Genomic DNA, 27,137 nt, shown 5'->3' on the forward strand with positions numbered 1-27,137 from the left:
GTGTTGTTCCCACTGTCCTGAACGTCACGTCACTTTAGCGTCACGTGGTGTTTGTTGACGGTAGGAGAGGGAGAAAGATGGCGGCCCGCTGGAGCAGTGAGAATGTTGTGGTGGAGTTTAGAGACGCCCAGGTGAGTTTTTCTTTTTAAGAGTTTTATTTATTTTTATTTTTATATTTTTAATTTCATGTTTGTACGAAGCGCCTGCGCGCGCAGGTCAGGGAGCGTTTAAAGTCTCGTAAAAGAGAAAACTGCTCAGTCCAAGTTGAATCACCCGGACTTCTTCTTAGTGTTTGTTGTAGATCGATCCAGTTGAATGTTTTTAATCGATTAATCGATGGAGTTGTGTATGTGGCACCGAATGTGAGGAGGATTATAAATGTAATAATGAATTACTCGGCAAAAAAAAAAAAAAAAAAAATATATATATATATATATATATATATATATATATATATATTTATAATCCAACAAACAAAGAGTAACTCCAGATTAATGAACGTGGATCAGTTAGAATGAAAATTAAGTTAATCACAGCCTGAGTGATTAATCAGCCAATCAGGAAGTTAATCAGTAATTCAGGTGATTGAATAGTTGTTCTGGTCACTTTTAAAAGCGCAGACTCATCACAGTTTTGATAATTTTTGAATATCTGTATATGTAATGGTAAAATAAACAGAAACAAGTTGATAATAAATGATCATATCGGGTAATTTAATATCACCTGAAAGCTTCAAAGCTTTGTTGTGTCAGCAGCAAAGGTTACTTCGTCTTTAATCTCACATTTAATTCAGGGAAAAGCACATCTGCTCTGAATGAGAGGAAATCTCTCTGAACTGAAGTTCGATGATTTTAATTCTGTTTGAATTTTGATTGTCACTAAAATAGGCACAGTGAAAATTACACGGCGTTAGCTAAAATAAAAAACTGTCACTGCTGCTTTTGTCTCGTGTTTTCAGGCCACCGCCATGTCCGTGGACTGCCTGGGCTCCCACGCTGTGCTGTCCGGGTAAGTTTGGGTCACCTGAACGCGCCACAGTCCTTTTTTATCAAACAACAAATAATGAAATGTGTTTAATGTCACATCAGAGGCTCGTAATTACTCATTAGTCAGTTAAGTATTCAGTTTCAGAGCAGCTCTGTCCGCTGAGCTACAATAAATGTTTGAGAGAAGGAACATAAGTGTAGTAATAATACATTAATAAGCTATGAAACTTTTTATGTCATTATTTAGAGTTTCAAGAAAGTCAAACTTTGGTTAAGAAAAGTCAAATATTAATTTAAAGAATTATTATTAAGAAGTTAACACTGAGACAAAGTCAGCTGTAATAAAATTTTAAATGATCTAAGATTAAGAGATACAAATGAGATACAGATATTGAGATAATAATAAATAATATATTTTTTCTTATCTTTACTTCAAATCAAATCACTTTTATTGTCACATCACATGTGCAGGTACACGGGTACAGTACATGCGAGTGAAATTCTTGTGTGTGAGCTTCACAAGCAACAGAGGTGTGCAAAGTACAATAACATAAAACAAGCAAAATATAAGAATGGCTAAATCTGAGAATTATGTGAATAAATATGTGTACAATATAAGAGTGTATGTGCATTACTGAATGTGTATACTAAATATGTATATCTACGTGTGTGTGTGTGTGTGTATACATATTTAAAAAATTAAATAGAATAAACAATAAAATAAAATATATAAAACATACAGACGTTGGTAGTTGAACATGTGCAAAACAAGTGGCATTAATGTACAGTATGTAGTGCATAATGTTGAAGTTCCAGTAGTGAAGGTGAGGTTTCTATGAAGTGTTCAGCAGGCTGATGGCCTGGTGGAAAAAGCTGTCTCTCAGTCTGCTGGTTCGGGACCGGATGCTGCAGAACCTCCTTCCTGATGGAAGCAGTCTGAACAGTTTCTGGCTGGGGCGACTCGAGTCCTTGATGATCCTCCCCGCTTTCCTCGGGCACCGCTTCCTGTAGATGTCCTGGAGGGAGGGAAGCTCACCTCCAATTATCCGTTCAGAGCACCGCACTACTCTCTGGAGATCTTTGCGGTTGTAAGCGGTGCTGTTGCCGTACCAGGTGCTGATGCATCCAGTGAGGATGCTCTCAATGGCACAGCGATAGAAGGTCCTGAGGATGCGGGGGCTCATGCCAAATCTTTTCAGTCTCCTGAGAAAGAAGAGGCGCTGCTGCACCTTCTTCACTGTTTTGTTTATGTGTCCTGACCACGTAAGATCCTCAGCCAGATGTACAGAAAGGAACCGGAAGTTGCTCACTCTCTCCACAGCAGCGCCGTTGATGGTGATGGGGGTGTGTACTTCTCTGCACCTCCACTATCAACTCCTTTGTCTTTGCGACGTTGAGGGTGAGATGGTTGTCTCGACACCAGTGGGTCAGGGCGCTGACCTCCTCCCTGTAGGCCGTCTCACCACTGTAGTGTCGTCCGCAAACTTCACAATGATGTTGGAGTTGTTAGTGGCTTCATTTGTGTTGTTCCTGTTCTCCAGTGACAAATGCTTCATTTCTCCTGCAGCATATTTTTGTAATTTTTAAAAAACTAAAAAAAATTCTTTATTGTGATTGAAGATTTTAAATTCACACGATTTTACCTTCTGTCATCGTAATCGTGCCGCAGGCGTCGCTTCCTGTACCTGGTGAACCTGGAGTTGCCGTCTGAACCGTCGCGGAAAATCGGGCGACAGAGTAAGTGGGACGTGGGGACGGTCCAGTGGAACCCGCACAGATCAGACGCCCACGTCTTCGCCGCCTCTGTGAGTGAGACCTCCAGAATAATTCATCATAAAATCATCGCAACAGAAATAATGTCGTGTAGGTAAAGAAAGTGGAGGGTTTGTGTGTTTCCCAGTGTGTATTTCTGTGCGTGCGTGTTGTCCTCAGAGTAACCAGCGGGTGGATCTGTACTCGTGGAGGGACGGCTGCGGCGAAACGCACACCTCCCTGCAGGGGCACACCCGGGTCATCAGGTAACAGCAGATCCAATCAAACGCACCCATCAGCGGGTAAACGCGGTCCGGCCTCACTGATGTGTTCGTGTCCGCAGCGATCTGGACTGGTCCTGGTTTGAACCCGAGTTCCTGGTCACCAGCTCCGTGGACACCTACATCTACATCTGGGACACCAGGTCAGAGCAAAGGAAGACCTTCCAGTATCATGTTTGTTATTTATTATATATATAAAATGATCTTTATCCTGATTCGTGGCCTGGACTACGAAGCTGGTTTAACAAACCCAGGATATCTCTGTTATCTGGCTTCTCTTAGCCTGACATCATCAGTTAGACTAAGAGGTCACAGGGAAGTGGTGATCGTCTGAAAAATCCCGACAATGCTTCTGAGTGATTTTTGATTCTTTGACCCCACAGAGACACTCGGAAACCCACGCTGGCGCTGTCCGCGGTCGGTGAGTATTTAAAGGGCCGGACTGTTTCCTCCGTCAGTGTCCACATGAATCACACAGCTGACACATTCAGTTTGAGTTTAACTGACCTCCTCACAGTGAGTCAGAGTTAGGCTGGTTTGTGTGCTATAAGGGGACGCGTCCACGAAAGCCTGATGTCCTGATGGAGTCGGGCTTAGGATTAAACTAGAGGGCAGAGCAGAGAGCGCGGACTTTACCGATGTAAACACCAAACAAGCTTTTTGTTTGCTCATTAATTCATTTATGTTTTTCTCTTTACCGTCCTCACTGCCTCGCCAACACTTTCAGTTTTGCATCAGCGTAACGTCTCAGCTTTATTGTCATTTATAAACGGTTTCATGTCAACTTCTAAGGGGATCCTTGAAAAGTCTCCATTTAGATTTAGGCAAATGTGTGCAAGCTGGTAATGCACATTACTTCTTAATTTATATATCAGTTCCTAATATCTGCTAAAATTTAGAACCAGCGGGTCCAGGAGGTCAAAGCCAACAGTTTTACATGAAATGAAACCATAAATGATTTCAAACAGTAACAACGTCTGAAGTATTTTAGAGGTTTTACATTGTAATGATCAGTGTTGGTCAAGGTACTTGAAAAAAGTAATTAGTAACTAATTACTGATGACTTCTCCAAAAAAGTAATCTCATTACTTTACTGATTACTTATTTTCAAGAGTAATTAGTTACTCAGTTACTTTTTAAAAACATGACACACAACCTGAATATGTAATAAAGCGACAGACCTTTCAGCCCAATTCTACTGTTTCTATTTATTCCAGCGCAGAAAATAAAATGTTTTGTGTTTACACTTCAAATAGATGCAAGTAAAACACAGCAGAAAGAAATAAAATCAAACATTCAGGACTTTTAATCATTACAGGACCGGACTGAGTCCTGTCGATCTTAAATCTATTGTCACCTGTTTAGCAGGAGTGGGGCGGGTGGAGGTTTGCCCTGGTGCAGGTGTACCGCAGCGGTCGTGTCAGTGGGAGGATCCGGGGGTTTCTCTGTGAATTTCACATTCCCGTGGCAGCGAGCTCGCTGCTCGCTCAGAAGTTTTGGGATTTTCTTCGCTGTAAAAAGACGTTTTCTTCCCACGCAGAGTGAACAGCAGACGCTAATGTTTTTGTCACTTTTTCTGGAATCAAACTCAAAGTAATGTGATTACTTCCACGCTTTAAACGCTGCACAGTCGTACTCTCCCTGCACTCCATATTACCCATTGTTGATCTGCACACGTCTGTTACCACGAACGTCGCACGCTCGGACGTCATCGTCATGGGACACTCGCAAACAACATCACGGTTTAGTAGTGCAGCGTGCTTACAGGAAAGTAATAGTGGTCCCTTACTTTACTCGTTACTTGAAAAAAGTAATCGTTATCACTGATCTCCGGCCTGAGTTTAATCCAATCAGAAATCACATTTTTACTACATTTGGTTTGTTTTGTTTCTCTCTCTCTTTCTTTTTTTGTCTTTTGGATAAACAACAGCAAACCTGAGACGTCCAGATGGCTGAGTGTCTTTGAATGCACCATAACTGCTCTTAAATGCAATATTATGTGGAAAAAAAGCAACTGAATGTTAAAGTCAGCTGTAGTGATGGATGAACTTTGCTTGGTTAACTCTCTAATTACAAACTAGTTCTCCCTCCTGCCAGCTGGGGCGTCTCAGGTGAAGTGGAACAAGAAGAACCAGAACCTGCTGGCGTCCAGTCACGACGGTGACGTTCGGATCTGGGACAAAAGGGTGAGCGCTCCCGTCCTGACTCACTGGCTTCAGGCTGACGTGTGCACGTGAACGCACTCGGTCGTCTCACGGTGCGTGTTTCCTCTGAGCAGAAGCCGAACACGGCGGCAGAATACGTGGCCGCTCACCTGTCCAAGATCCACGGCCTCGACTGGCACCCGGACAGCGAGTTCATCTTCGCCACGTCCAGCCAGGACAACTCAGTGAGGGTGAGAGCAGAGAAAACCCAGAGGCCACAAATAAGCACGCGAAACACTCGAGAAACAGCAGATTCACATCCTGTCGCACGCACGTCCCAGCTGGAAAAACAGAATTCAGAGCTGCGTCTGTCAGTGTGACCTCTACTCTACCTGAGCACTCAAAGCTCTCAGAGTATTGTGTTACTGAACAGGCTCATGAGGAAGAAAAAGCAAAACCAACCAGCTGATTCGCCTAAAACCAAAACAGAGGGATGAAAAAACACCACAGAAAGACCCAAATCACCAAAAAGAGACACAAAAGCACCGCAGACATGTTTAAATAATTCTTTAAATGCACATGAGCAGAAAAACATCTGAAAAATAAACTTTTGTGTTTTGTGCAGTTTTGGGATTACCGGCAGCCCAGGAAGTACCTGAACATCTTGTCGTGTCAGGTGCCGGTGTGGAAGGCCAGGTACACGGTGAGTGTCGGACTCAGACCTTAGTAACACAGATCAACAGCAGGGATGGGCCTCCTGTTTGTGCTTCTGTAGTGGGATAAAAAGGATGAAGCTTCAGGGTCTGACAGGTGAAGCAAACATGGAAGTGCCTTAACCCTGCATTCATGTTAATGGTCAGCAGGGGGCGCCACTCTGGTTCCAAAAATACTGCAGGCTGTGTAGAAGTGTGTGAGGGGAAAAACCCTCAGATCCTTTGATCTGTGTCCACTTTTATGATGACTTCATGGCCTCCATCAGGGCCTCCACCCTCCTGCAGGGTGCTGCTCGTGGTGAAATGCACACAGACAGCTTATATTTCCTGGTTCGCCTGGGTTTACAGTTTCTGCTGCCTTAGCATCAGATCACAACAAATTGGGGGGCACGGCGCCTTCGCGTGCTGAGGAAATTTACATCACTCAGATCCAAGCGAACCTTTAGCACCCTGCTAACAAGCGCAGCGCCTCACTGCCCCGAGCGGGTTATAACCGTGGTCAAATCTGGATTTGTGCAGTTTGCTGTGCATCCTTCAGTCACATGCAGACTCGCTGGATTTGCGCTTGGTTATAAAACTGAGGAAAAAGCAGCTCAGTGTGTTTTCGCCTTGTCAGCCGTTCTCCAATGGTCTGGTCACGGTGATGGTTCCTCAGCTGAGGAGGGAGAACAGCCTTTTACTGTGGAGTACGCTCGACCTCAACAGCCCCGTCCACGCCTTCGTGGGACACGACGACGTGGTGCTGGAGTTCCAGTGGCGGCCGCAGAAAGAAGGTGAAACTCGCCGCAGAGATGTGGAAAAGCAGAGCGGAGGTTTGTGGCTGTTTTCTCTCCTCTTCAGTGACGCCGTGTCGGTGTTTCCCCTGCAGGCTCCAAGGACTACCAGCTGGTCACCTGGTCCAGAGATCAGACTCTGAGGATATGGAGGGTGGATCCTCAGCTGCAGAAGGTCAGCACGCGGCGTCACGGGGACGAGCTCACACAGAGACTTGATTGGCTGATATCTGTGCTGTTTTTTTGTTGTGTAGCTGTGTGTCAGTGACGTGCAGGAGGACCTGATGGACGCGATGTCCCTCACCGCGGAGTCGGAGAAGCCTCTGTCGTCTCAGGAGTCGGAAGGTCAGCAGATCGGGGGCGCCGCCTCGGAGAGCCTGCAGGGTGAGACGACGACTTCACACGTTTCACTGACTGCACACTAACTGACGGCTAACACAGACGTCACTCCCGTCTCAATGTGAAACTATATGAAAGCATGCAAAAAGAAGTGTTCCAGGAACGCGCGAGGCTGCAGCAGAGGATATTAGAAAACTCTGACTGTAAGCAGACGTAACATTGATCCAGGTCCAGTCTGAGTCTGACCTCTGACCTTTCTGTATGCATCTCTCAGATCAGGACGGCTCTCTGTCTGCTGGAGGTCTTCAGGACTCGGCGGCAGGTTCGGGTCTCGCTCAGACTCTGCAGCAGGAGTTCTCTCTGGTCAACCTGCAGATTAGAAACGTCAACGTGGAGGTGAGCTGGTGCCTGATGATAGTGAGGAAACGTTTCAAAGGAGGGCGAGCAGTCCTCCTGAGTTTACTTACTTTACACCAGGTGTTTGGATGTAACGTATAAATGTGGCGACCTTAAACACAGCGCTGAGCTCACTGATGGACGATCATTGAAATCAGACGGATTGGTGATGTTTGTTTTGTGTAGATGGACGCGTTGAACCACAGCTGCGTGGTGTCGGCTCATTTCGGGAGCCATCAGGTTCACCTGGTGGTAAAGTTTCCGGCTCAGTATCCAAACAACGCCGCGCCCACCTTCCAGTTTGTCTCCCCGACGACCATCCCCTCTGCCATGAAGACCAAGATCCAGAAGGTACCCGAACGCATCACACTGTCAGTAAACCAGACCTGTGTATGCTGGAGGCTGCATGCAGCTCACGCTCTGATTTCTTCTGTATTTTTTAAATCAAACTGACTGTGATGAAGATCGAAGCTGTAGTTCAGTGAGGTCTGTGTTTGAGGCGTCTCCCTGTGCTCAGATCCTCAGAGACACGTCTCTGCAGAAGGTGAAGAGGAACCAGAACTGCCTGGAGCCGTGCGTCCGACAGCTCGTGTCCTGCTTGGAGTCTGATATGGTGAGAATAACGTCACGTGTCTGTGTCTAAAACTGCGCCCTGAAGTCCTCCACCAGCAACACCAGAACCTTTAAACGGACCACACCTGGGGGCGCTGCTCCACCACCACCTGTCTCGGTCTCGCAGGTGTAGGCTCTGTTTTGTGGGGAAACTTTGTTTGCTGTATTCTGGTGAGGGTGGTGCGGTGGTTAGCACTGTTGCCTCACAGCAAGAAGGTCCTTAGTTTGACTCCGGGGTCTTCCTGTGTGGAGTTTGCATGCTCTCCCCGTGTGTGCGTGGGTTCTCTCCGGTACTCCGGCTTCCTCCCACAGTCCAAAGACTTGCAGTTAGTGGGGTTGGTTCATTGGTGAATTGATTGTAGGTGTGACTGTGATGTGAATGGTTGTCTGTCTCTGTGTTAGCCCTGCGTCAGGCTGGCGACCTGTCCGGGTTGTACCCCGCCTCTCGCCCTACGGTAGCTGGGATATGTTCCAGCTCCCCCTCGTGACCCTGAGAAGGATAAGGGATATTCTGTTGAATTTCATGTACAAATGTTTTTGTTTATTTTTTACATAAGTTTATGTTGGTATATGAAAACAGTCATGTGACTGTAACAAAATCTCAGCCAATCACTGCTCTGTCTGTTTCCTGTCTCAGACGCAGGAGGACAGTCCGGCCTCCGGCCCCTTCGTCCTGTCCAACCCCGTCACTCCGTCCCTGCAGGCGTTTCCTCGAGTCACCAACACCTACGGCTCCTACCAGGTAACACCTGCACCAGGTAACACCTGCACCAGGTAACACCTGCACCAGGTAACACCTGCACCAGGTAACACCTGCACCAGGTAACACCTGCACCAGGTAGGACCTACTCTGTGCAGGATAGTTTTCTTCTGTCCTCTCCATGTGACAGCTGAAGGGTTTGAACTCTTCTGATAAATCCTTGAGGGGGACGTTTCTGCCTGACGCTCTCAAAGTGTCACAGGAGATTTCTGCTTCCTTCCAGGACGCCAACATCCCGTTCCCTCGGACATCCGGAGCTCGCTTTTGTGGCACCGGCTGTCTCGTTTACTTCACCCGACCGATAACCATGCACCGCTCTGCCCCGCCCACAGAGCCCACTCCCCGGTAAGATACCACACCTCTTTTTTTTTTTTTAACGATCATGTCAACGTTTCTTTAATTTTTAACAAACAAACATCAGATTTGTAGGAAACAGATGACGCAAAGTTTACAACTTATCTTGAAAATTCTTTGTGCAAAGTGGCGTCAGATCTCCTCCCGTGTCAGCGCCTGTTTTCATGGCGATGTGTTCAGGTTTTGTTCTCATGATGGAGACAAACTTTAAAGTGTCCCTGCAGCTCTAATCCTGAAGGCTTTGAGCAGTGACTTTTGATTTTTAGCCAACATGGATGTGCTCAGTTTGGTTTTTATCCAGGTATTTATGACATATTAAAGAAAAGTGCATTAAATTAACATAATCCAAACATTTTCCTTTTAAATGGATGTTTTTTGTTATGTTGTATCAGTCTGATAATGAAACATCCACACACTGACAGCGGAGAGGTCTGTGGATGCTAGCTGTGGTTATAAACTGTTGTGGTTCTGTTTGATGGAGCTCGGATAAAGTACACGAACCTGCGTGTGTGTTCAGGTCCCTGTCGGCTCTGTCGGCCTATCACAGCGGGGTCCTGACTCCGATGAAGATGCGTTCAGAGTCTCAGAGCACTCTGCGGCTTTACAGCGGCAGCCCGACTCGCTCGGATAAAGACACCGTCTCCATCTCCTCCTTCTACTACAAAGAACGGGTGAGACACTCTCTCACACACACGCACACACACACACACACACACACACACACAGGTCCCTTTAGTTTAGCCTCTAGTTTTCCCGGGAGTTTCTCAGGATCTCAGTCATAAAACTGTGTTAAGATTCGGGATTCGTCCACTCTGAAAACGGTCTCAGCACCGTTAGTTTCACAGCTGTCGCTGCTTTGATGTGTTTACAGTGACCTCAGCATTCCTCTGTCTGCAGGCTGATTACAGAAAACAGAACATGTGTTGTTTGTTTTGAGATAGAGGATTCTTTGCATTACAGAAATATCGTACCAGTCCTCTAATGTTGAGCCTTCTGGGTTGAGCTGGGCTTTTGTTCTGGCTGCTACACTCAACAAATCAAATACCGATTTATTTTTAAGGTTGCAGATAATCCAGAAAGGAGTTCCCTTTTAGATGAGCCCAGAATAAAGAGTGAGCCGACATGCATGGAAACAAATATCACATGACCTTTCCCGTACACTGGGCGTTGTTGTATGTAGGCGGTTGGAGCATGACCTGCAGAGTTTAACTGTGCAGCAGCTTCTAGCGACCTGTGGCTGCTTTAGCCTTTTATATGCACCACTTATAAAAGTGAAACTGTTGATCGTATAAAAGATGGAAACCGGTTGTTTGGTGAATCCTGTTCTGGATGGCTCGAGCTGAGCGTTTGACGAAAGACGGGTGGATCTGAGTGACAACCCAAGAACACCGCACACTGATCGGGTAACAGCTCGTGATTGATCGCACCGTGCACACTGATTGGCTGACGGCCTGTGTAATCCTCTCTCCTGATGAACAATTTATGTTTTACTCAGTATTACAGACAATAAGATCATCATCAGAGCACGGAGGAGTCGAAGGCTGTTTCCTGTTGTCTGTATGGCTTTGAAGTCTTTTTGCATCCAGAGTAGCGCCCCCTGTTGGCCATTAAAATCAGTGCTGGTCACTTCAGAACTTAGTGGAAAATAAGCTGGTGGCTATCAGCTGAACAGCCATAACATCTGCCTGGTGTTTTTAATTGTTTCTTTGTGTAAAAATGGCTGAAAAGCTACGTGAGCTAAAATAAACATACACATCCTTGGCGCTTGGGCCCAGCGGGGGGCCGCGGGGCTTGCAGTGAACTGGTGGAAGCTCTGGCTATCTTAGCGGCAGCTGTTTATCCGCGCTGAATTACCACTGGCAGTTAAAGCCTGTGTATTTGTTTTCTTCTTGGAAAAGGTCATGTGACGAATCAGGGCGTGACATCTGATAGGCTTCGATATGGAAGGGAACGCTGATGTTGTCATTTCTAAAAGAATTAGTTTTTAAAACAATCTCCGCCTCAGTCACAGGCTGTTATAAAGTGTTGCCAAACAAACTCATGTGTAAGTGAGGTGTGAAGAAACACGCCTGAGTCTGGACCCTGACAGGAAGTAGAACCCTCGCTGCTCACCTCTGTCGAGCTGAACGCTGCTGCTGTTTCCTGTCCCGTCCTCTCTGATCAGTTTCTGTTTGTTTTGTTTTTTTATTCCTGTGTTCCTGTTTCTCTCCGGCCAATCACCCGCTCCCCTTCCCCCATGCCGCTGTGGGCCACTCCTCCTCCTTACTCTCCTCCAATCCGAAGCTCCCAATCTCTGCCTCCCGCCGCTGGTCTGTCCAAACCCTCCACGATTGGCCGGTACTGAGCTCCTCCATCCGAGCACCCATCCCCGTTTTCTGATCTCCGCCTCCGTCCTCTCCTCTCCTCGCTCTGGGCTTTTCCTCAGCGTTCGGGTTTAACTTTGGTTTTTTTGCATGTCACTGATTGGCTGCAGCCGCCTCGACTAACACATCCTGATTCTGCTAATTTAATAACAATATTAAATTATGTGTTCTGGATTTAAGTGTGTCATGAGAAATCTCAGGGCTTATTTACGCTCTGTGAAAAACTGAAAGTGTCACAATCTGAAGAAGTTTTGAACTCAAAGGTTTGAAAAAAGTGTTTTATACATTTTAAAAGTGCTAAAAAAACATGTCTGTCATACTTAGTAAGTTTACAGTAGAGTGCTGTTCGTCTGTCAGCGAGGGTTTGATAAAGGCGGTGCAGAGGTGGAGCGTGGGTGAAGGAAGAATCCGTGAAACTGTGGCGTGGACGCAGACGTGTTTCTGGACACAGCAGCGGCTCACAGAGGTAGAAGCTCTCTGGGCAAAGCTGATGTAAAGACGATAACATCAGGATGGTGGCGTTTGAGCAGCTGGGGTTACTTTGCTGCACTTGGATTGGATGCTGCAGGGCTTTGGTGCTCGAAGAATTTAAGTTGTTTTATTTTTCAAAATAAAAGACAGACTTCCTCTTCCTTCTTGTACCGAGCAGCAACTCCAAAGGTTCACAGCAAAGGTTGGAAATGTGATTGAAGTTTTCCCCTCCACACCCCCACCTTTTTCAGATCAAACAAAATTGAAAAAAGAAGATGGGGGGGGGGCAACTTCCCTCAGGTAGCGTGGGATGGAAGCGCAGTGATTTTAGGTTAATTTGCAGCGTTAGCATGACCGATAATTCTGAGCACATAACTGAACTTAAATCATGTAACGGTGCTACAATAACCCTGCTGCCCGACTTCCTGTCTGCCCATCAAAGTGTGAAGCTTTGAATGTTCACTAACATTTAACACGTCCAGGTAAGTCTCAGCGCAGAGCTGTAAGTTATTATTGAAAATAATTTGGCCGCATAATCGTGTGTCACTAAACTGGAAGCTAACCGTGTTCACACTGCGAGCTGCCGAGGACGACGATCAAATGGAGATCAATCAATCAGCTCTAATCGCCCTCTTATCAATAACAGAGTGAACACATAAACACACGCCGCCTGCATCTCTGCGGATCTTTGCGGGAAGGCTCGGAAAACTGCTGAGGTGAAGTTTATGACCCATGAAGAATGTTGTTGGGTTAATCCGGCCTGTCTTTGACCTTCCAGGTGAGATTTTTAATGTCAAGACTTTCACTTCCTGGTTTAAGAGAGGAAAAAGGGCGCTGGTGTAGGTCACAGGTGACACACGTGCTGAAAGATGAGTGCAGCGGCCCGAGTTCGATTCTGGTTTTCAGACTTTTTTAGAGGTCACCAAAAGATCTCCCGACAGTCTGGTGTGTAAGAATTCCCCTCTGAAGTCTCCTGTGGTCCAAAACAGTCAAAGGAGGACTCGAGTATCGCAGTATAACAAAGTGAGGACACTTCAGTTAGGAAGAATATAGGACTGTGAATCCGTTTGACCTGCTTTGGTTCAAATCACAGTGACCACAGGTGCACCGGCGAGACCACGATGAGACCGTCGCTCTCTCCTCACCGATTTCTCTTTACTTTAGCTTTTTACAACCATCCTCGTCACTGCTCGTAGCACGAGATGGTACCTGGTAGGTACCAGATAGCACAGGTTTGCTGTGTCTCCCAGCAAAGAGTGCGGAGGAGCTACCAGGAGATGGGTCGCCTGGTGGAGGAGAGCTGCACGGGGCTGTAGGACCAGCATCTGTCAGACCTCATGATGGTCCCGTGCACCCTGATTTCCTCCTGGTGCCTGACCTCACGTGGCCAGAGATCCTCTGTGATGACGTCAGTGATGCCATCGACCGGCTCTCATGTTCCTCAGGCATAAATCCCACTGAGAACTTTGGTAGGCGTTGTGTATCGGTGCATCTGACACTGCCTAACAGAGCTACAGACAGGAGCTTATTGATGCCGTCATCCAGGTCTGGGAGGAGAGCTCCCTGGACAAAGTTACAAAAAGTACCTTTAAAAACAAACAATCACTTTATCTCAAAAGCTCTGAAAAATCAAAGCTCGGAGTCTTTGCTCAGTCAGCGTCTCGCAGTGTGAACAGGCTCTTGAAGAACCCCGTCCTCCGGCCCACTTTTAATCAGGTGGTGCTCTGTTGTGTCTTCTCGGCTCGCTATCTGTCTGTCTGTCTCTCTCTGTCTGTCAGAAATCCCGCCGCTTTAAGACGAAGCGAGAGGGGACGGACTACGGCAACCGTCCAATCAAACTGGCCGGAAAAGTCATCATCCAGGAGATCTCCTGCCTGCTGCCCGTCCACAAAACTCTGGGAGAGAACTACATGTGAGACACGAGGCTGTAAAACAAACACTCACCCACTCGAGTCACATCACAGCTGATTCACAGAAAACTCATTTAAACAGATTTAGCCGAGCGTAAACGCCAAAATAATCCTCTGGTTCCTCTGAAACAGGAGCATTTGATGCCTTACAGTTGCATATGATAGAAAACTGTATCTCTGACTTATTTCTGTTATTTTATTTATTGAAAAGGTCAGATTAACTAATCAACAATAAGTCAAGAGAACAACAGAAATGAGCCTTTGCAGGAAGGTTTGGATCGCCCGACGATTACACAGACAGTCAAAGCCAAAGCATAGACTGTATATAAAAGATGGATTTACCCACCCTCACCAGAAACCTTCACAACATCGAGATGACGGCTGTTGTGATGTAAATAAATTCTTCACGTTCGTGTTTCGCGCTGATCGTTACAGGTTTATTTTCTCTCTTCAGCCTGAACATGAACGACATCCAGGAAACGTGTCAGAAGAACGCAGCAGCGGCGCTCGCTGTCGGACGCAGAGACGTGGCGAAGGTTGGTGCTTGCATCCTTTTTATTTTTAACTTGCATTTGAATCAGATTTTGAATGCTTTTGTTGATGCTACAGAAGTAGAAACTATACAAAACGTGGAGCCAGGAAGGTTTTAGAGACGAGGTAACCAAATCACAAAATTACAGAACAGGGAAGCAAAGTGAGTTTACTTAAATCTGAGTTTACTTAAATCTGAGTTTAGTTAAATCTGAGTTTACTTAAAACTGAGTTTACTTAAAACTGAGTTTACTTAAAACTGAGTTTACTTAAATCTGAGTTTAGTTAGTGGCTGAAGTGTTCCCCACATAAAGAGAGCAGAAAGCACTGAACCAGAGGTGCTGTCCGCCTCTTCTAAACCCGCCTCTCTGTACAGGTTTGGGCTCTGGCGTCTGCAGCAACCAATCAGGACCTGAGCCCAGACTCTGACCCGGACATGGAGACTCCTTGGGCCAGACACCCATTCGGACGCCACCTGCTGGAGACTCTGTGAGTTACTGAGAGCAAAGCTGAGGCTCCTGATCGCCACGCCTGTGCCGTGTTGAGCTCTCGGTTTGGGTGACGGAGCAGCTGATTCACATGTTGATTCTCTGTGTTTCAGCCTGGATCACTACAGTCAGATAAGTGACGTTCAGACTCTGGCCATGCTGTGCAGCGTGTTCAAAGCTCAGGCTCCGCCTCCAGACTCTTACGCACTATTCGGGCACCATACGTCACGGGCCTCCGTGTTCCCCCCGCACCACGCTCGTTATGTGAGTCAGATTAAAGGCTGCTTATTGACAGAAATGGAAACAGCTGAGCTGCTGTTTAGAAAAGAGGGCGCTAAACTGAGTTTACTGTACATAAAAGATGGACAAAGGTACTGAGATGTTTGGGAAATCCTGTTTAGAAGAATTTATTTTAGCTTCAGTTTTGGATGAGAGTTTATTTTTTAAATAAAAACCTTAAGCGCCCACTCAGCTCTTTGACTTCCTGACCTTAGTTTGAGTGAACCTGTTCCACACCAACTGACTCCACAGGGTTTGTTTAGGTCATTACAGTAAAATCAGCTACAGGAAGTGATGTAATGTGTGTGTTTGGCTATCTCAGCCCAGCTACACGTCCAGCTCCGTCACCTCGGGCTCCTGCTCCAGCACCTCTGACTCCATCACCACGACCACCTGGAACTCAGGTGAGGCTCCTCAGCTCCTCACACACGCCGCCTCTGGGAATGTTTGGATTCATCTCCGCCAACACGGTCTCCTGTTTTTGTTTAACTTCCAGGTCGAGACTCTGAGCACGCCAACCCGTGGGGCGAATCCTCTCCCGACGACTACCGCTATGTCAACCAGGGCTACACAGACCCGCGAGAACGCGAGCGAGAGCAGCACGTGATGAACAAGAGGTGACATAGCTCCGCCTCCAGCTGCGCCTAAACATATTTGCCCAGCTGTCAGTCTGATGTCACTTCCTCTCCCTGTGCAGGCTTCTGGACCCGGCCAACACACTGCAGTTTGACGACTTTAAGAAGTGCTACGGTGAAATCTTGTACCGCTGGGGTCTGCGAGACAAGAGAGCCGAAGTGCTCAAGTTCGCCTCCTGCCCACCCGAACCTCACAAAGGCATCGGTGCGTCTTCTGGGGAAGAAGTCGCTGATGTGTTAGAACAATGAAATAACACGTGTGACTAGACTAACTTACACTGCAGCGACCTCACCTGCACCTCTGATTCACTTAGCTGTGCACTATCCAGCATGTCTCTGTTATCCAGCTTCAGTTACCCTAACATCATCATTCAAGCTAAGGAGTCACACGAAGAGTAAACCCAGGGTTTATCTAGCTACACACACGAAAGAGGCGGGGTTTGCAGCATCTGACCAATCAGAAACGTGTTCAGGTTTCTTTCTATAAAGGAAAACTGTAGTTTTAGAAGAATGTGAAGAGAGTAAACAAAGAATAGAGGCACAGCTAAGTATTTAAAGCTCTGAGACTTGATTAGAAGTCTTTCAGTTTGGGAAGACAAACCTCACACAGGTGAAGACGCTCTGTGTCCGCAGGTGTTGCTGACGCTCTCCTTCTGTCGTCTCTCTGCAGAGTTTGGCGTGTACTGCTGTCACTGCCGCAGTCAGGCTCGTGGGACGCAGTGCGCTGTCTGCAAGCGCCTCACCTTCCAGTGCGCCATCTGTCACGTCGCCGTCCGCGGCTCCTCCAACTTCTGCCTGAGCTGCGGCCACGGAGGACACACCAGTCACATGATGGACTGGTTTCGGCGGCAGGACGAGTGTCCGGCCGGCTGCGGCTGCCACTGTCTGCTACAGAGCACCTTCTGACGCGGCGCGGACGCTCCACGTGATGGGATCGCCATGTTTAAAACCTCCTCTGTGATCACATGATGGGAGATCAGCAGCTGCTCTGCTGGAGGCGACATCAGTCCGTCCAACACTTCACTCCAGAGCGAGATCGCAGCATCAAATCCAGTCCAGGAGAGATGGCAAAGTGTTACATTTATGATTTATTAGCACAAGTGAAAAAACACTGATGTTTTTCTGTCTGTCAAAGCTGGAAAAGTTTGTACGTGGAAAAAAGTGCAAAGAAAACAGACTCATCGAACGCAGATTATGAAACACACGACTCGACTAAAATCGCATTTTTGTGGCAAATCAAGTCACTGATGTGACCTCACCTTTGGTGCTTTGTAACACAGCGGAGGAGTCGCGCTCAGAAGCGAATGATGCGGCGAAGACTCGCAGCAGCTCTCTGCCTCACTGCAGACGTCGTCGCAGACTCTGACGGATTTCTGTGGAAAATTAAAGACTGAATAGTTTCAAATGTTATAAAATATGTTTGTGCATGAAATCTGAATCAGTTGTGCTTTTCTCCAGCATCCAGTTTAAAACAGACGTCGCAATACAAAGGTCACTGTTCACATAACAGCCTGTAGTGTGTGTGTGTGTGTGCGTGTGCGTGTGTGTAACTAAAGCTCGATGACATCATCAACCACTACGCTTAACCTTTATCTAAAAAAGCTACAAGTTACTGAAATTCAAAGATGCATTTCAGGCGTCACTTCAGGTGAGTTCAACACACCCAGATGTTTGGTGGCTAATCTACGCATCACATCACTTCCACTTTCCCATGCTGTCAAGATGATTGTGACATCACTGGTCTGGTCCAATCATCTTTCAGGCCAATCAACCTTTACACGTACTTTAAATCTCAGTGCACATCTGCCATTTCACTTGCAGATGCCTTTGTGCAACCCGCCTCCTCCATTCAAGCATCTTCATCTCCACCACCAGCGTCCCTGCACTAATCCCGATCCCCGCCGGGCTTCAATGCCATCAGAGTCTAACCGACAAATATCTCAAAATGAATTCTGTACTTCAATAAATCATATTCGCTTCCTTCTAATGATCTCTCTTCATTGATATGCTGTGTAACCACCTACGTGGGTCAGCTGGACACATCCTGGAGAACTTACACAGGTGGGCAACTTTGAATCACCACACGCATGTCTTTAGACTGGGAAGGACCCACAGACACAGCAGAACATATGAAGTCCATCCAGAAACACCTCAGACTGGATTCATGAGCTTGGGAGCGTGGGTGGAGGTGGAGGTGATGTAAAGCCACCAAACACCTGGGAAGTGGACAGATGTGTGACTCCAGACTCTCCTCAAAGAACTTACACATTTATTTATACAGCAGCATTATCAGAACCAGGATTACAGAGTTTCATACTCGAAATCATTTTAATATCAGATTCGATTTTCAGTTTAAAAACTAGACCTTGCAAAACTTAGTACAACATTTCCTCCTGCACAGGAAGTCATGTAAGCGGTGGCGGCTGCGGTCGGTATCTGGGTGGCGATTTGAGGCGACAGAAGACGCACTGCGTGAGCAGCTCTGAGGTCAGCAGTCTGGACACTGGGAATGGCTTTCCACACTCTTCACACTGCAAACACACACAGTGTCATCATCACAGACCACCAGCAGCTGTGGGGAGTCTAAAACATTTAAATCAGTTAGAGAAAAAAGGAAACAGGATCCATGAACGACTCAGACCTTGAGGATGTGAATTCCCGCTCCCTCCGTGTTCCTCTTCTTCATGACCTCTGGGATTTCTTCCATGTTCTCTATGTCCCACAGCCGAACAGTCCCGTCCTGCAGAGACAGACGCAGTGAAATTGTTGTCGTCGTCTAACAGAGTTTCAAATTCAACCTTCAATATTTAAAAATGATATGTGCCCCAAAAACACCTTCATCTGAAGCCAAAAAAAGCTGAACAGGAAATGAAGCAACAAACTGAGTGGAGAGCATCCTCTGATCCTGACAGAGGGTTGAATTGCACTGAATTTCACAGCCATGAGCTGCAGTCACGAGGCTTCAAATGTGACTCTGTTATATAATTACTGACACTGAAGGAATCACAGCTTGAAGATGGTCCTGGAGTCCAAATGCAGGTGAACAGGAGATCTTTCCATCAGTCCCACATGGTGATGTGACCCTGCAGCTAGTTTTCTTCATTGTGACAGATAGGAAGGAACTTTGACTCCACCCGTCCTGGGCCCATGATGCTGCTTACACCTGACCAGCTCAGAATACAAAACAAACACACCCTTTGGTGTCTTCACCCACTGAAGACACCAAAGACCTTTGTCTTCTTGCTCTGACGTCTTTCTGTGAAATGTGCCGGCATCAGAAAGTCTTCTGCATGATCTGTGTTGTTCTCAGATGACGCGCTTTGGTCCGTCTCTGCTAAATATCCGCGTGGACGTCAAACTCTGCTCTGATTGGGCTGCCAAAATACATGAAACCTTCAGCACGTTCCAGCTGTTCATCACTATTAGTCAGACCTGTGTGGCGTTATGTTGATTTGCTGCCTTTTCTTAGTACTGATGTTGAGACCATCAGCCTTGGCATCCTGGCTACGTCTGTTTGTCCTGTACCTGATTACAGGATGTCTTAGGTGAGATGCAGGTCTTCCAGGAGACTAAACACTGTTTGCTTTCCAAATTTCCATAAAATGATTTTTAACATTTCTCTGGTGAATTATCAGAAAACAGATTAAACATCCAGGGTACCAATGATATTGTAAGATCCAGACCCTACAATAAAACAGAAACCCCCCTGTGAACAAGCACTTTGGTGACAGTGGGAAGGAAAAACTAAATTTTCACAGGAAGAAACCTCCAGCAGACCCAGGCTCAGAGATGGTGAGCACGGTGAGGGTGAGGGGAGAAAGACAGGACAAAAAAAGAAAGAAAGAAAAGCTCAAGGAGCAAAAACTTCCTAAAAACTTCTGGCCAGGACTGTGAGTGAAAATACTTGTGAACCTTGGAGGAAGAAGCCACTAACTTCCTGTCAGCACTCACTGACACATCTGTCACCCAATCACGGTGGCCCTGATGGGGGAAAAAGCAAAATCAGGAGTTAAGTGTCTAAAAGAACACGACCAGAAACATCAGGATGTCTTCACACAGCCGAGTTGAATCACCTTCAGCACGAGAGTCTGAGAGAGAGACGACAAATCCCAGAGAGCAACAGTCCTGTCGTAGGAGGCGGACACCAGGAGGTTCGCTGAGGAAACACAACAGGAAGTGATTTTATTAGGCAAACGTTATGAGGAAGAACTGAGCATGTTCCAGTACCTGCAGAAAAACACATCAGCTCATCAGTGAGCAGTGCTTGCTTTCTAAACATAGTAAACAGCATGACGGACTCTAAGGTGCTGACATTTCTTACAAATCTTAAGCCGTGCAACCATCAGAGGTCTAAACCACCTGACCTCTGATCCTTTAGAGGTCTGCTTCTTAATGAGGGCAGAAAACATACTTACAGCACACGACACGATGAGCTTTGTTCATTTTCATTCGTAAAAATTAGCTAACATCCTAATGCATAAATAATTAAATAGTTAAAAATACACATTAAAAGAACTCTTTTGTCCATACGTGGATTTAGCAAGTGTTCATCGAATCAAACTCCGCCTCTTGCTCGTAGTTCAGCACAAATGTTACTGGAGAATCTGAGGACGTCAGCTGAGGACACCTGAACAGGAATGCGCCTTGCTCAGAGGTCTCACCGTCAGCAGCGGCGAGGCAGCAGGCACTCACGCTGCCTTCGTGGCCTCCCTGCAGCGGCGTCCCGCCGTGAGATCGGAACCCCCCCGCCTGCAGGTCCCACAGCTTCAGCGTCTTGTCCCACGACGCCGTGCACAGGAAGTGCCCGTTGCTGGTGAAGCAGCAGGCTGAGACGACGTTTCTATGGTTACTGATTGCGAGAATGTAAACAAGAACAAGTGCACAGGGGGCTCCTCTGAGGGTCTGAAAATTGTCATCAAACTTTTGTGAATCTGATAAATATCTGAGACTTCAGAGTGTTTTGGATGAATAATTTTGTACCGTCTCACACTGAAGACAAAAGCCACACAGCGTGAGAGGAACTCAGAGCATTTACAGGTCACTGAAATGCTTCACCTGTCGATGGACACGGTGGTTTTCTGCGCCCGCAGGTCCCACAGTTTGATGCTGCGGTCTGCAGAGACGGTGGCCACTCGCTGGCTCTGAGGGTCGAACCGACATCGAGTGATGCAGGAGCGGTGAAGATCTGATCGGCAAAGCAAACACACGCTCACTGACGCTCACAGGAGTATTATTGCCGACCGGGCAACATGTGACCTGTCCTACCGCTGACGTGGTGCAGCATCTGTCCGCTGGCGGCGTCGCAGATGGAAACGCCATTCTGAGGATTTACAGCGCAAACGACCAGCCGGCCGTCAGACGAGGAGCTGCAGGAGGTCAGCAGGCCGAGCTGCCTCGATTTCCACTGCGACAAAGATCATAAAAATGAGTCAAACTCAGAAAAGCAAAAAGACCAAATTTATTCCATGTGTGTGAAAGAGCAGAAACGTGTGTGCGCAGAGAAACGTGTGCAGCGAATCACAGGAAGGTTGCTGGTTTGAAACTCCAGGAGCGTGACGGCAGACGTTACCAGAGTGAGTCCGGTCTCGAGGTCCCAGGCCACCATCTTCTTATCCCGGGACACTGTGACCATCCTGACACACACAGAGCAAACGTTTCATTCACAGGTGCACTCAGGTTACTACATGGACGTTTCTGCATTGTTGTTTTTTGTGAACTTTATGTTTTTTTCATCAGCGTGAGAGATTACATGAAGCCTTACGGGTCCATGGACGATGAATAAGTCATCGATTAATTCACAAAGATGTTTTTTCCTCAAAGAAATGAAGAAAAACTTCCTAACAACAATCTTTTCCTGGTGCTCTGCTTGGTGGCGTGCTGTTCCAGCAGCTCCATAGTTGACTGGGTTTTTATTTTATTTGAATGACTTTATCATCAGATAAAGGTGAAAAAATTGCTACTTTTTGTTTTACAAATCTCAGAAAGTCAACTTTTACAAGTCTACTTGACTTTACAGTCTTGGTAACAGCGAATCTTCACCAGCTGGTGGAGCTTACAGTTCCAGTGACAGTGACGGGGAGTTCACGGGAACTCATTTTTCCAAATATTCAGACATTGCAGTAATCGACTACAAGGCCAGCTGCACAAATAACTGAAAAAATGTTTTAATGTTGACCTGTACACCGCCAACTTCTAACGCTACTTCTGTAAATGTTGGCAGAAGTTCATCTCACCCTTTCTTTTACACCAAATCACTTCTGCCTCACTTGAAAAGACCCGACAGCTCAGCTTTGACCAAGACAAAAGGAATACAGGTGGAAAGATTTTGGCTTCCAGGGCATAATGTTTGCAAAATTCAAAAGAGAAATCATCTGCTCTCAGCTGCAGGATCATAACCTAGCTGAATTTAAAGCTAATGTGGAACCCACCTGTTGCTGTTTGGGATCAGAGCACACTCAGTGATGGCTTTACTGTGAACTCCATCAAACGTCCTCAGAGGCTGACAGCTCCCCACATCCTACACAGGTCAGAGGTCAACCAGGAAGAGTGAATATGGAACAACCTTCTGATGATTTATTCCTAAACTTTCTGTGGAATGAATTCATCAGAAAACTGATCTACAGAGAGGCTGGTCAGTCAAACACAGATTCTGAGATTCTACAGACTGATGTGGACACACAAAAAAACAAATACGAGGCTTTTCTCTCAGGGTTTGCAGAAGAGCATCTCTCAGCACACAACCTTGAAGAAGATGGGTTAAAGCAGAAGACCACACGGGGAGCCACGCCTGTCCGCTAAGAACAAGAAGCTGAAGCTACAGTTTACACATGCTCACCAAAATAAGACAATAAAAAAAAACTGGAACTGTCTGATCTTCTGTATTTCTTGTTGGGACATTGAGACGGTGGGATTGATCCATCCTGCCTTGTGTCCTGATTTCAGGCTGCTGGTAGTTTAAGAGTGTAGCGTTATGTTCACTTTGGCACACTTTGGTGTCAACTTAGCATCATTTAAACATCATATAAACTCCACAGCGTACCCGAGTGTTGTTGCTGACTATTTCCATGCCTATTTGACCACAGTGTACCATCTTCTGATGGCTCCTTCCAGCCACAAAGCTCAAATCGTCTCACACTGGTTTCTTGAACATGACGATGAGTTAACTGTACTCCAATGGCCTCCACAGAACTTTGGGGATGTGGTGGAACAGGAGATTCAAAGTGCAAAGTATCTCCTGGTCGCAGCAGATGGCTCCGCCCCTCCCTGAGCCTGGTTCTGTCGGAGGTTTCTTCCTGTTAAAAGGAAGTTTTTCTTTCCCACTGTCACCAAAGTGCTTGCTCATAGGGGGCCATATGATTGTTGGATTTTTCTCTGTATGTATTATTGTAGGGTCTACCTTACAATATAAAGCGCCTTGAGGCAACTGTTGTTGTGATTTGGCGCTGTGTAAATAAAACTGAATTGAACTGACATTAGAAACTCGAGTGTAAACCAACCCTAAAATCAAAACAGGCACATCAACTCGTAAAAACTGCAGACCATGACAGCAGCTTACCCAGAGGACAGCGGTGCAGTCTGAGGAGCAGCTCAGGATGCAGCGATTGTCGCAGCAGACTCGAGCTGTGGTCACAGCATCGCTGTGAGCTTGCAACACCTTCACTGGGACCTGCAGACACAGGTTATACAGCAAACTAGCAGAGGACCATTGAGGAGAAAGACAGAAGACTGACAGTTACTGTACAAAGAACATCCATGCAGTGGTTGCCCAGTATAATTATGGACCAGCTTCGGACAGCAATATATTTTGGGCTATTGGAGCTCAAATTCTAAGCTTTGGTTTTAAATGAATGCTTGTTTTGCAATAGCTGAAAGAACAGGAGAAAGTGGGATCTTACCACACACAGGACCCAGACAGAGAAATAGCAGTAAAATTTGGTGCTGCAGATAAAAATATAGAGTTGATGATGTATATTTCCCTACTTTAAAATGAGGGCGGAATGGCTCAAAGCCAGTTTGCATGTTTGGCCCTCCCCTCTGACTCAATGACCCGTGGCTGCCCTATCACCTCAAAGCCATTTAGGTTGGGGTTTCTGGGTCTTTCTTATGTCCCCAGATGATTTTTAAGGGAAACTTTCCTAACCAGCTTAGAGGCATCAATGTCAAACATGAAATAAAGGCAGGCTAGTGCAAGATAAGCCATTTTACCTGGTTTTGCAATACACATGCAACTCTGCCCATCAGTGTCACTTTTACAAATAGTTTTCAGACTCATCTTACAACATTAATCTGCGCATAACAGTCCACAGTGACAGCACAGATTTTTAAAAATTATTTACATATCCTTTATTATGACGCTCACGCTGGTGAATCCTAATTTTGAAACGTTCATTTGGTTGATCCAGTGGCGCCTTGAGGCTGTTCACTAATCTGCCCATGTTTCTATTAGCTCTTCTTATGTTTTGTAAATGAAATCTTAAGCTCGATAAAAACGTCAATACATCAAAGATAAAAGTAGCGACCTCAGTATTGCACTGTACTTAGATTCTAGGAATTCTAATAGTGCTTTACTATTACTTGAACTTTATAATAACTGTTACAGAATTACTGGAAGTTACAGAATAAATATGCCTGCTCCATCTCAGTCAGACTGTCGGGATCAGACGCTCTAAAATAACTTTGCTCCCGTGAAGTGCTTCAGACCAAGAGACAGGATGCAGGATTTTAACTTTGCACAAACCTCACATGCAAGTGAACGCATCATGCTAACGTTAGCCACCGAGCTAACCGTTTCGGTTTACCTGAGACTCCCAGCTCCACGCTCCTCTCTCCTCTTCTCCGCCTTCTGAAGGCTCCTCCGCTGACAAAGGGTCGATGTTCCTTGACGCCATTTTTCGGTACAAATTAAACTTGTCGTTTAGCCAAAAGCCACATTAGCTAATGACAGTTACCGTGGCAACAGCCTCACAAGCGAAATTTGGTGCATTCGGGGGCGGTGGGAGATAAGGTAATTAGTTGATAATTAGATTTTTGATGGAAACGGAAACAAGCAAAATACGCACTTACTTTGACAGTTAATGATAATTATACTACTGTTTAACACCGCGTGTTTCAGTTTGAGTTAATCTAATTATGGTTCTGTGAAATAACACTCAGTGATTTTCAGAGTTCAGTCAGACTGATCTCAGAGTTATGTCCGTGATCACCACTGTATGAAAGCTTTAGTCATATTTAAGGGCAATATCACCAAAATACAGTAAAAGATCTCCTCCTTGAATGTTTCAGATAAAATGGAAGTAAATATATGCAGTAAATATTCTTTTATTGGAGAGAAAACTGTGCAGTATAATTTACTTGAGATGTGGAAGATATGAGAGCATTAAACAGGCTGATGTTTGGGTAAGAGGCTCTGACAGGAGAGAGATGATACAGAAACATGACATCCTTATAAAATACTGACACACTTTATGAACGGACAACTTTTCACAGCTCTTTGAACTTCATATTTAAATGAGCTGCATACTTTTCCCACTGAAACCAGCACAATCCCTCTGTGATGAAAACAATATTTGAACTAAATATACTGTGGATAAATCAAAGCATTATCAAAGTTGTCCGTGGTTCCCTTATTTTTCCTTCTTTCCCTGTCAGATCCTGTCCTGCAGGATAAACATGACTGAGTGGTTCCCTGTATGCAGCTGTTACAGTTTGTGTTGGAGATACTTCTGCAAATAAGCAAATATCTAAAAACTGTTTTCAATGTTTTTAACAGTCCGTCAACTACAGAGAGCTGTCTGTTGTCCCCCTGTTCTCCTCTATATCTCTCAGCTGATGCTGGCTCCTTTTTCTCCTCCTCTTCCTCACACACTGTCCTGGTGTCTCATCAGGGGTGGAGAGCCTCTGTCACGTCTCCTCTCACCTTCTCAATTCTGACTCTGGACACTTGCAGAAGGAAATCAACCATGGCAGTTAGCAACTAAAGCAGCACAAGTAAAACAGGACACAGGATCCCGCAGAACATTGGTCTTTATAACAAAGGTGACAACTCAGGTTGTTTGATATAAGCCTGACAAAAACAGCAGAGAAACAGGAGGAGGACTTCTCCATCTACTGTCTCTCTCATTATTAGTGGTTTGTACAGGATGAGAGCTCTTTAAGGACAAACTTCAGCACAGCATGGTTGAGTCTGTGTCCTCACCACAGTTCGCGGGCCAGATATTTGGTGAACCGTCTCATACATGCCAACCCTCCCGATTTTTCCGGGAGAATCCCGAATTTCAGTGCCCCTCCTGAAAATCTCCCGGAGTCCCCATTCTCCCGAATTTCTTCCGATTTTCAACCCGGACAACAAAATTGAAAAAACATATCGCAGAATTCATAGCGCGGCCCAGCCAATTCCAGTTTCCAATAATGACGGCAGCTTCTAGTTTTAATATTACTCTTATTTCTCTTTCTGGGTCACAAAATAAACTTTTAAAATATTTTCAGGCGAGAATGTAGCTGTGTAAACTTCAAATATCTGAGACGGCGAGAACACCGGACTCCCAGCACATCGTTTTCAAACCCCCGCGGTCTTTCGCTACTCGGGTTAAACATGATATATAAGTCACTTTGATAACTTCAACATGTTCTTGTTTGGCTTTTTAGGGTCCTCAGGTGGAAGCAGCCTCTGAATTTGGACACCCCCGCTGTTTCCGGCCAGCCAATAATAACGGTGACATTTAACGTATTTTGTCCGATAAATAAACACTGTAAAATATATTAAACCCCCCCCCCCCCCCCCCCCAACAGCCCTTTTGAATGTTGGCAAGTATGAACCGTCTGCTCGGTGTTTCCTAAAACGTTAAAGTACGTTTGGCTTCACACCGACAAACAGACCCAGCTTCGGCAGAAACCTAAACTAACTAACCGACCAAAGAGCCGCGTTAAGTGGCGATATCACTAACGGCACGTAACTTAGCCGAAGGTTAGCTAAATTTGACTTTGTAAGACTTTTTCATTATGCTAACATTTGTGATATGACTGCACTATGCTGTTGTTGTTGACTCCACTTAATTCTACAATTCTTTCATTATGCTAACATGTGTTCTGGTGTATATATGAAGTGGGATAAAAACCCAGAACTAACTTTTAAGAGTTTATTTCTTCTCCACTTCGACCGTCGGCCATTTCCCCCCAAAACTTCCTCCAACCTATGATTCGCAATGAATCCTGGTGGGTCACGAACTGCTTTTAAGCATCTTGTAATCGTCGTTCCAACACAGTGTGTTTGTTTTGATTCGTAGACCCCGAAAATGCATTGCGGCGTGACGTCAACTCCAAAGCCCTATACACCTGAGGCGTCATTCAAATC

General features: G+C 45.9%; 2 protein-coding genes across 3 annotated transcripts; one reads left to right on the plus strand and one right to left on the minus strand.

Annotated features, from left to right (window-relative positions):
• Nucleotides 1–35: 35 nt before the first annotated feature.
• Nucleotides 36–17,219, plus strand: wdr59 (WD repeat domain 59). Of its 2 annotated transcripts, XM_084926676.1 has the most exons (27): nt 36–131; nt 959–1,008; nt 2,656–2,791; nt 2,919–3,004; nt 3,082–3,162; nt 3,403–3,440; nt 5,117–5,205; nt 5,298–5,414; nt 5,789–5,866; nt 6,493–6,649; nt 6,745–6,824; nt 6,904–7,033; nt 7,263–7,384; nt 7,571–7,735; nt 7,902–7,997; nt 8,634–8,738; nt 8,980–9,101; nt 9,628–9,781; nt 11,394–11,447; nt 13,723–13,856; nt 14,309–14,390; nt 14,762–14,874; nt 14,987–15,137; nt 15,475–15,556; nt 15,649–15,769; nt 15,850–15,992; nt 16,458–17,219. In XM_084926676.1, the coding sequence occupies exons 1-27, from the start codon at nt 78–80 to the stop codon at nt 16,691–16,693; spliced, it is 2,976 nt and encodes a 991-aa protein (XP_084782802.1). In that variant the 5' UTR covers nt 36–77; the 3' UTR covers nt 16,694–17,219. The 2 variants fall into 2 exon arrangements, with proteins under 2 accessions (XP_084782802.1, XP_084782811.1); XM_084926685.1 differs by lacking the exon at nt 11,394–11,447.
• A 612-nt stretch (nt 17,220–17,831) lies between these two features.
• Nucleotides 17,832–24,774, minus strand: LOC146393118 (WD repeat-containing protein 88-like). Its single transcript, XM_084926697.1, has 11 exons — nt 24,586–24,774; nt 23,343–23,453; nt 22,216–22,304; nt 21,357–21,420; nt 21,053–21,191; nt 20,843–20,972; nt 20,449–20,636; nt 19,861–19,943; nt 19,700–19,768; nt 18,429–18,527; nt 17,832–18,318 (listed from the first exon to the last, which is right to left on the minus strand). The coding sequence occupies exons 1-11, from the start codon at nt 24,673–24,675 to the stop codon at nt 18,193–18,195; spliced, it is 1,188 nt and encodes a 395-aa protein (XP_084782823.1). The 5' UTR covers nt 24,676–24,774; the 3' UTR covers nt 17,832–18,192.
• Between the last annotated feature and the right edge of the window lie 2,363 nt (nt 24,775–27,137).

The sequence above is a fragment of the Perissodus microlepis genome, chromosome 1, assembly GCF_051167445.1.
Source record: "Perissodus microlepis isolate ML-2025 ecotype Zambia chromosome 1, ASM5116744v1, whole genome shotgun sequence".
Lineage (NCBI taxonomy): Eukaryota > Metazoa > Chordata > Actinopteri > Cichliformes > Cichlidae > Perissodus > Perissodus microlepis.

Bases quoted from the DNA above. Each gene is read 5' to 3' on its own strand.
- wdr59 (XM_084926676.1), top strand. From the start codon at position 78: ATGGCGGCCCGCTGGAGCAGTGAGAATGTTGTGGTGGAGTTTAGAGAC. The intron at 7,736-7,901 runs GTACCCGAACGC...CCCTGTGCTCAG, and splicing joins TGAAGACCAAGATCCAGAAG to ATCCTCAGAGACACGTCTCT. The intron at 14,875-14,986 runs GTGAGTTACTGA...TCTGTGTTTCAG, and splicing joins CGCCACCTGCTGGAGACTCT to CCTGGATCACTACAGTCAGA.
- LOC146393118 (XM_084926697.1), bottom strand. From the start codon at position 24,675: ATGGCGTCAAGGAACATCGACCCTTTGTCAGCGGAGGAGCCTTCAGAA. The intron at 21,192-21,356 runs GTAACGTCTGCC...TCTTTGTCGCAG, and splicing joins TCGAGACCGGACTCACTCTG to TGGAAATCGAGGCAGCTCGG. The intron at 18,319-18,428 runs GTCTGAGTCGTT...GTGTGTTTGCAG, and splicing joins CGGGAATTCACATCCTCAAG to TGTGAAGAGTGTGGAAAGCC.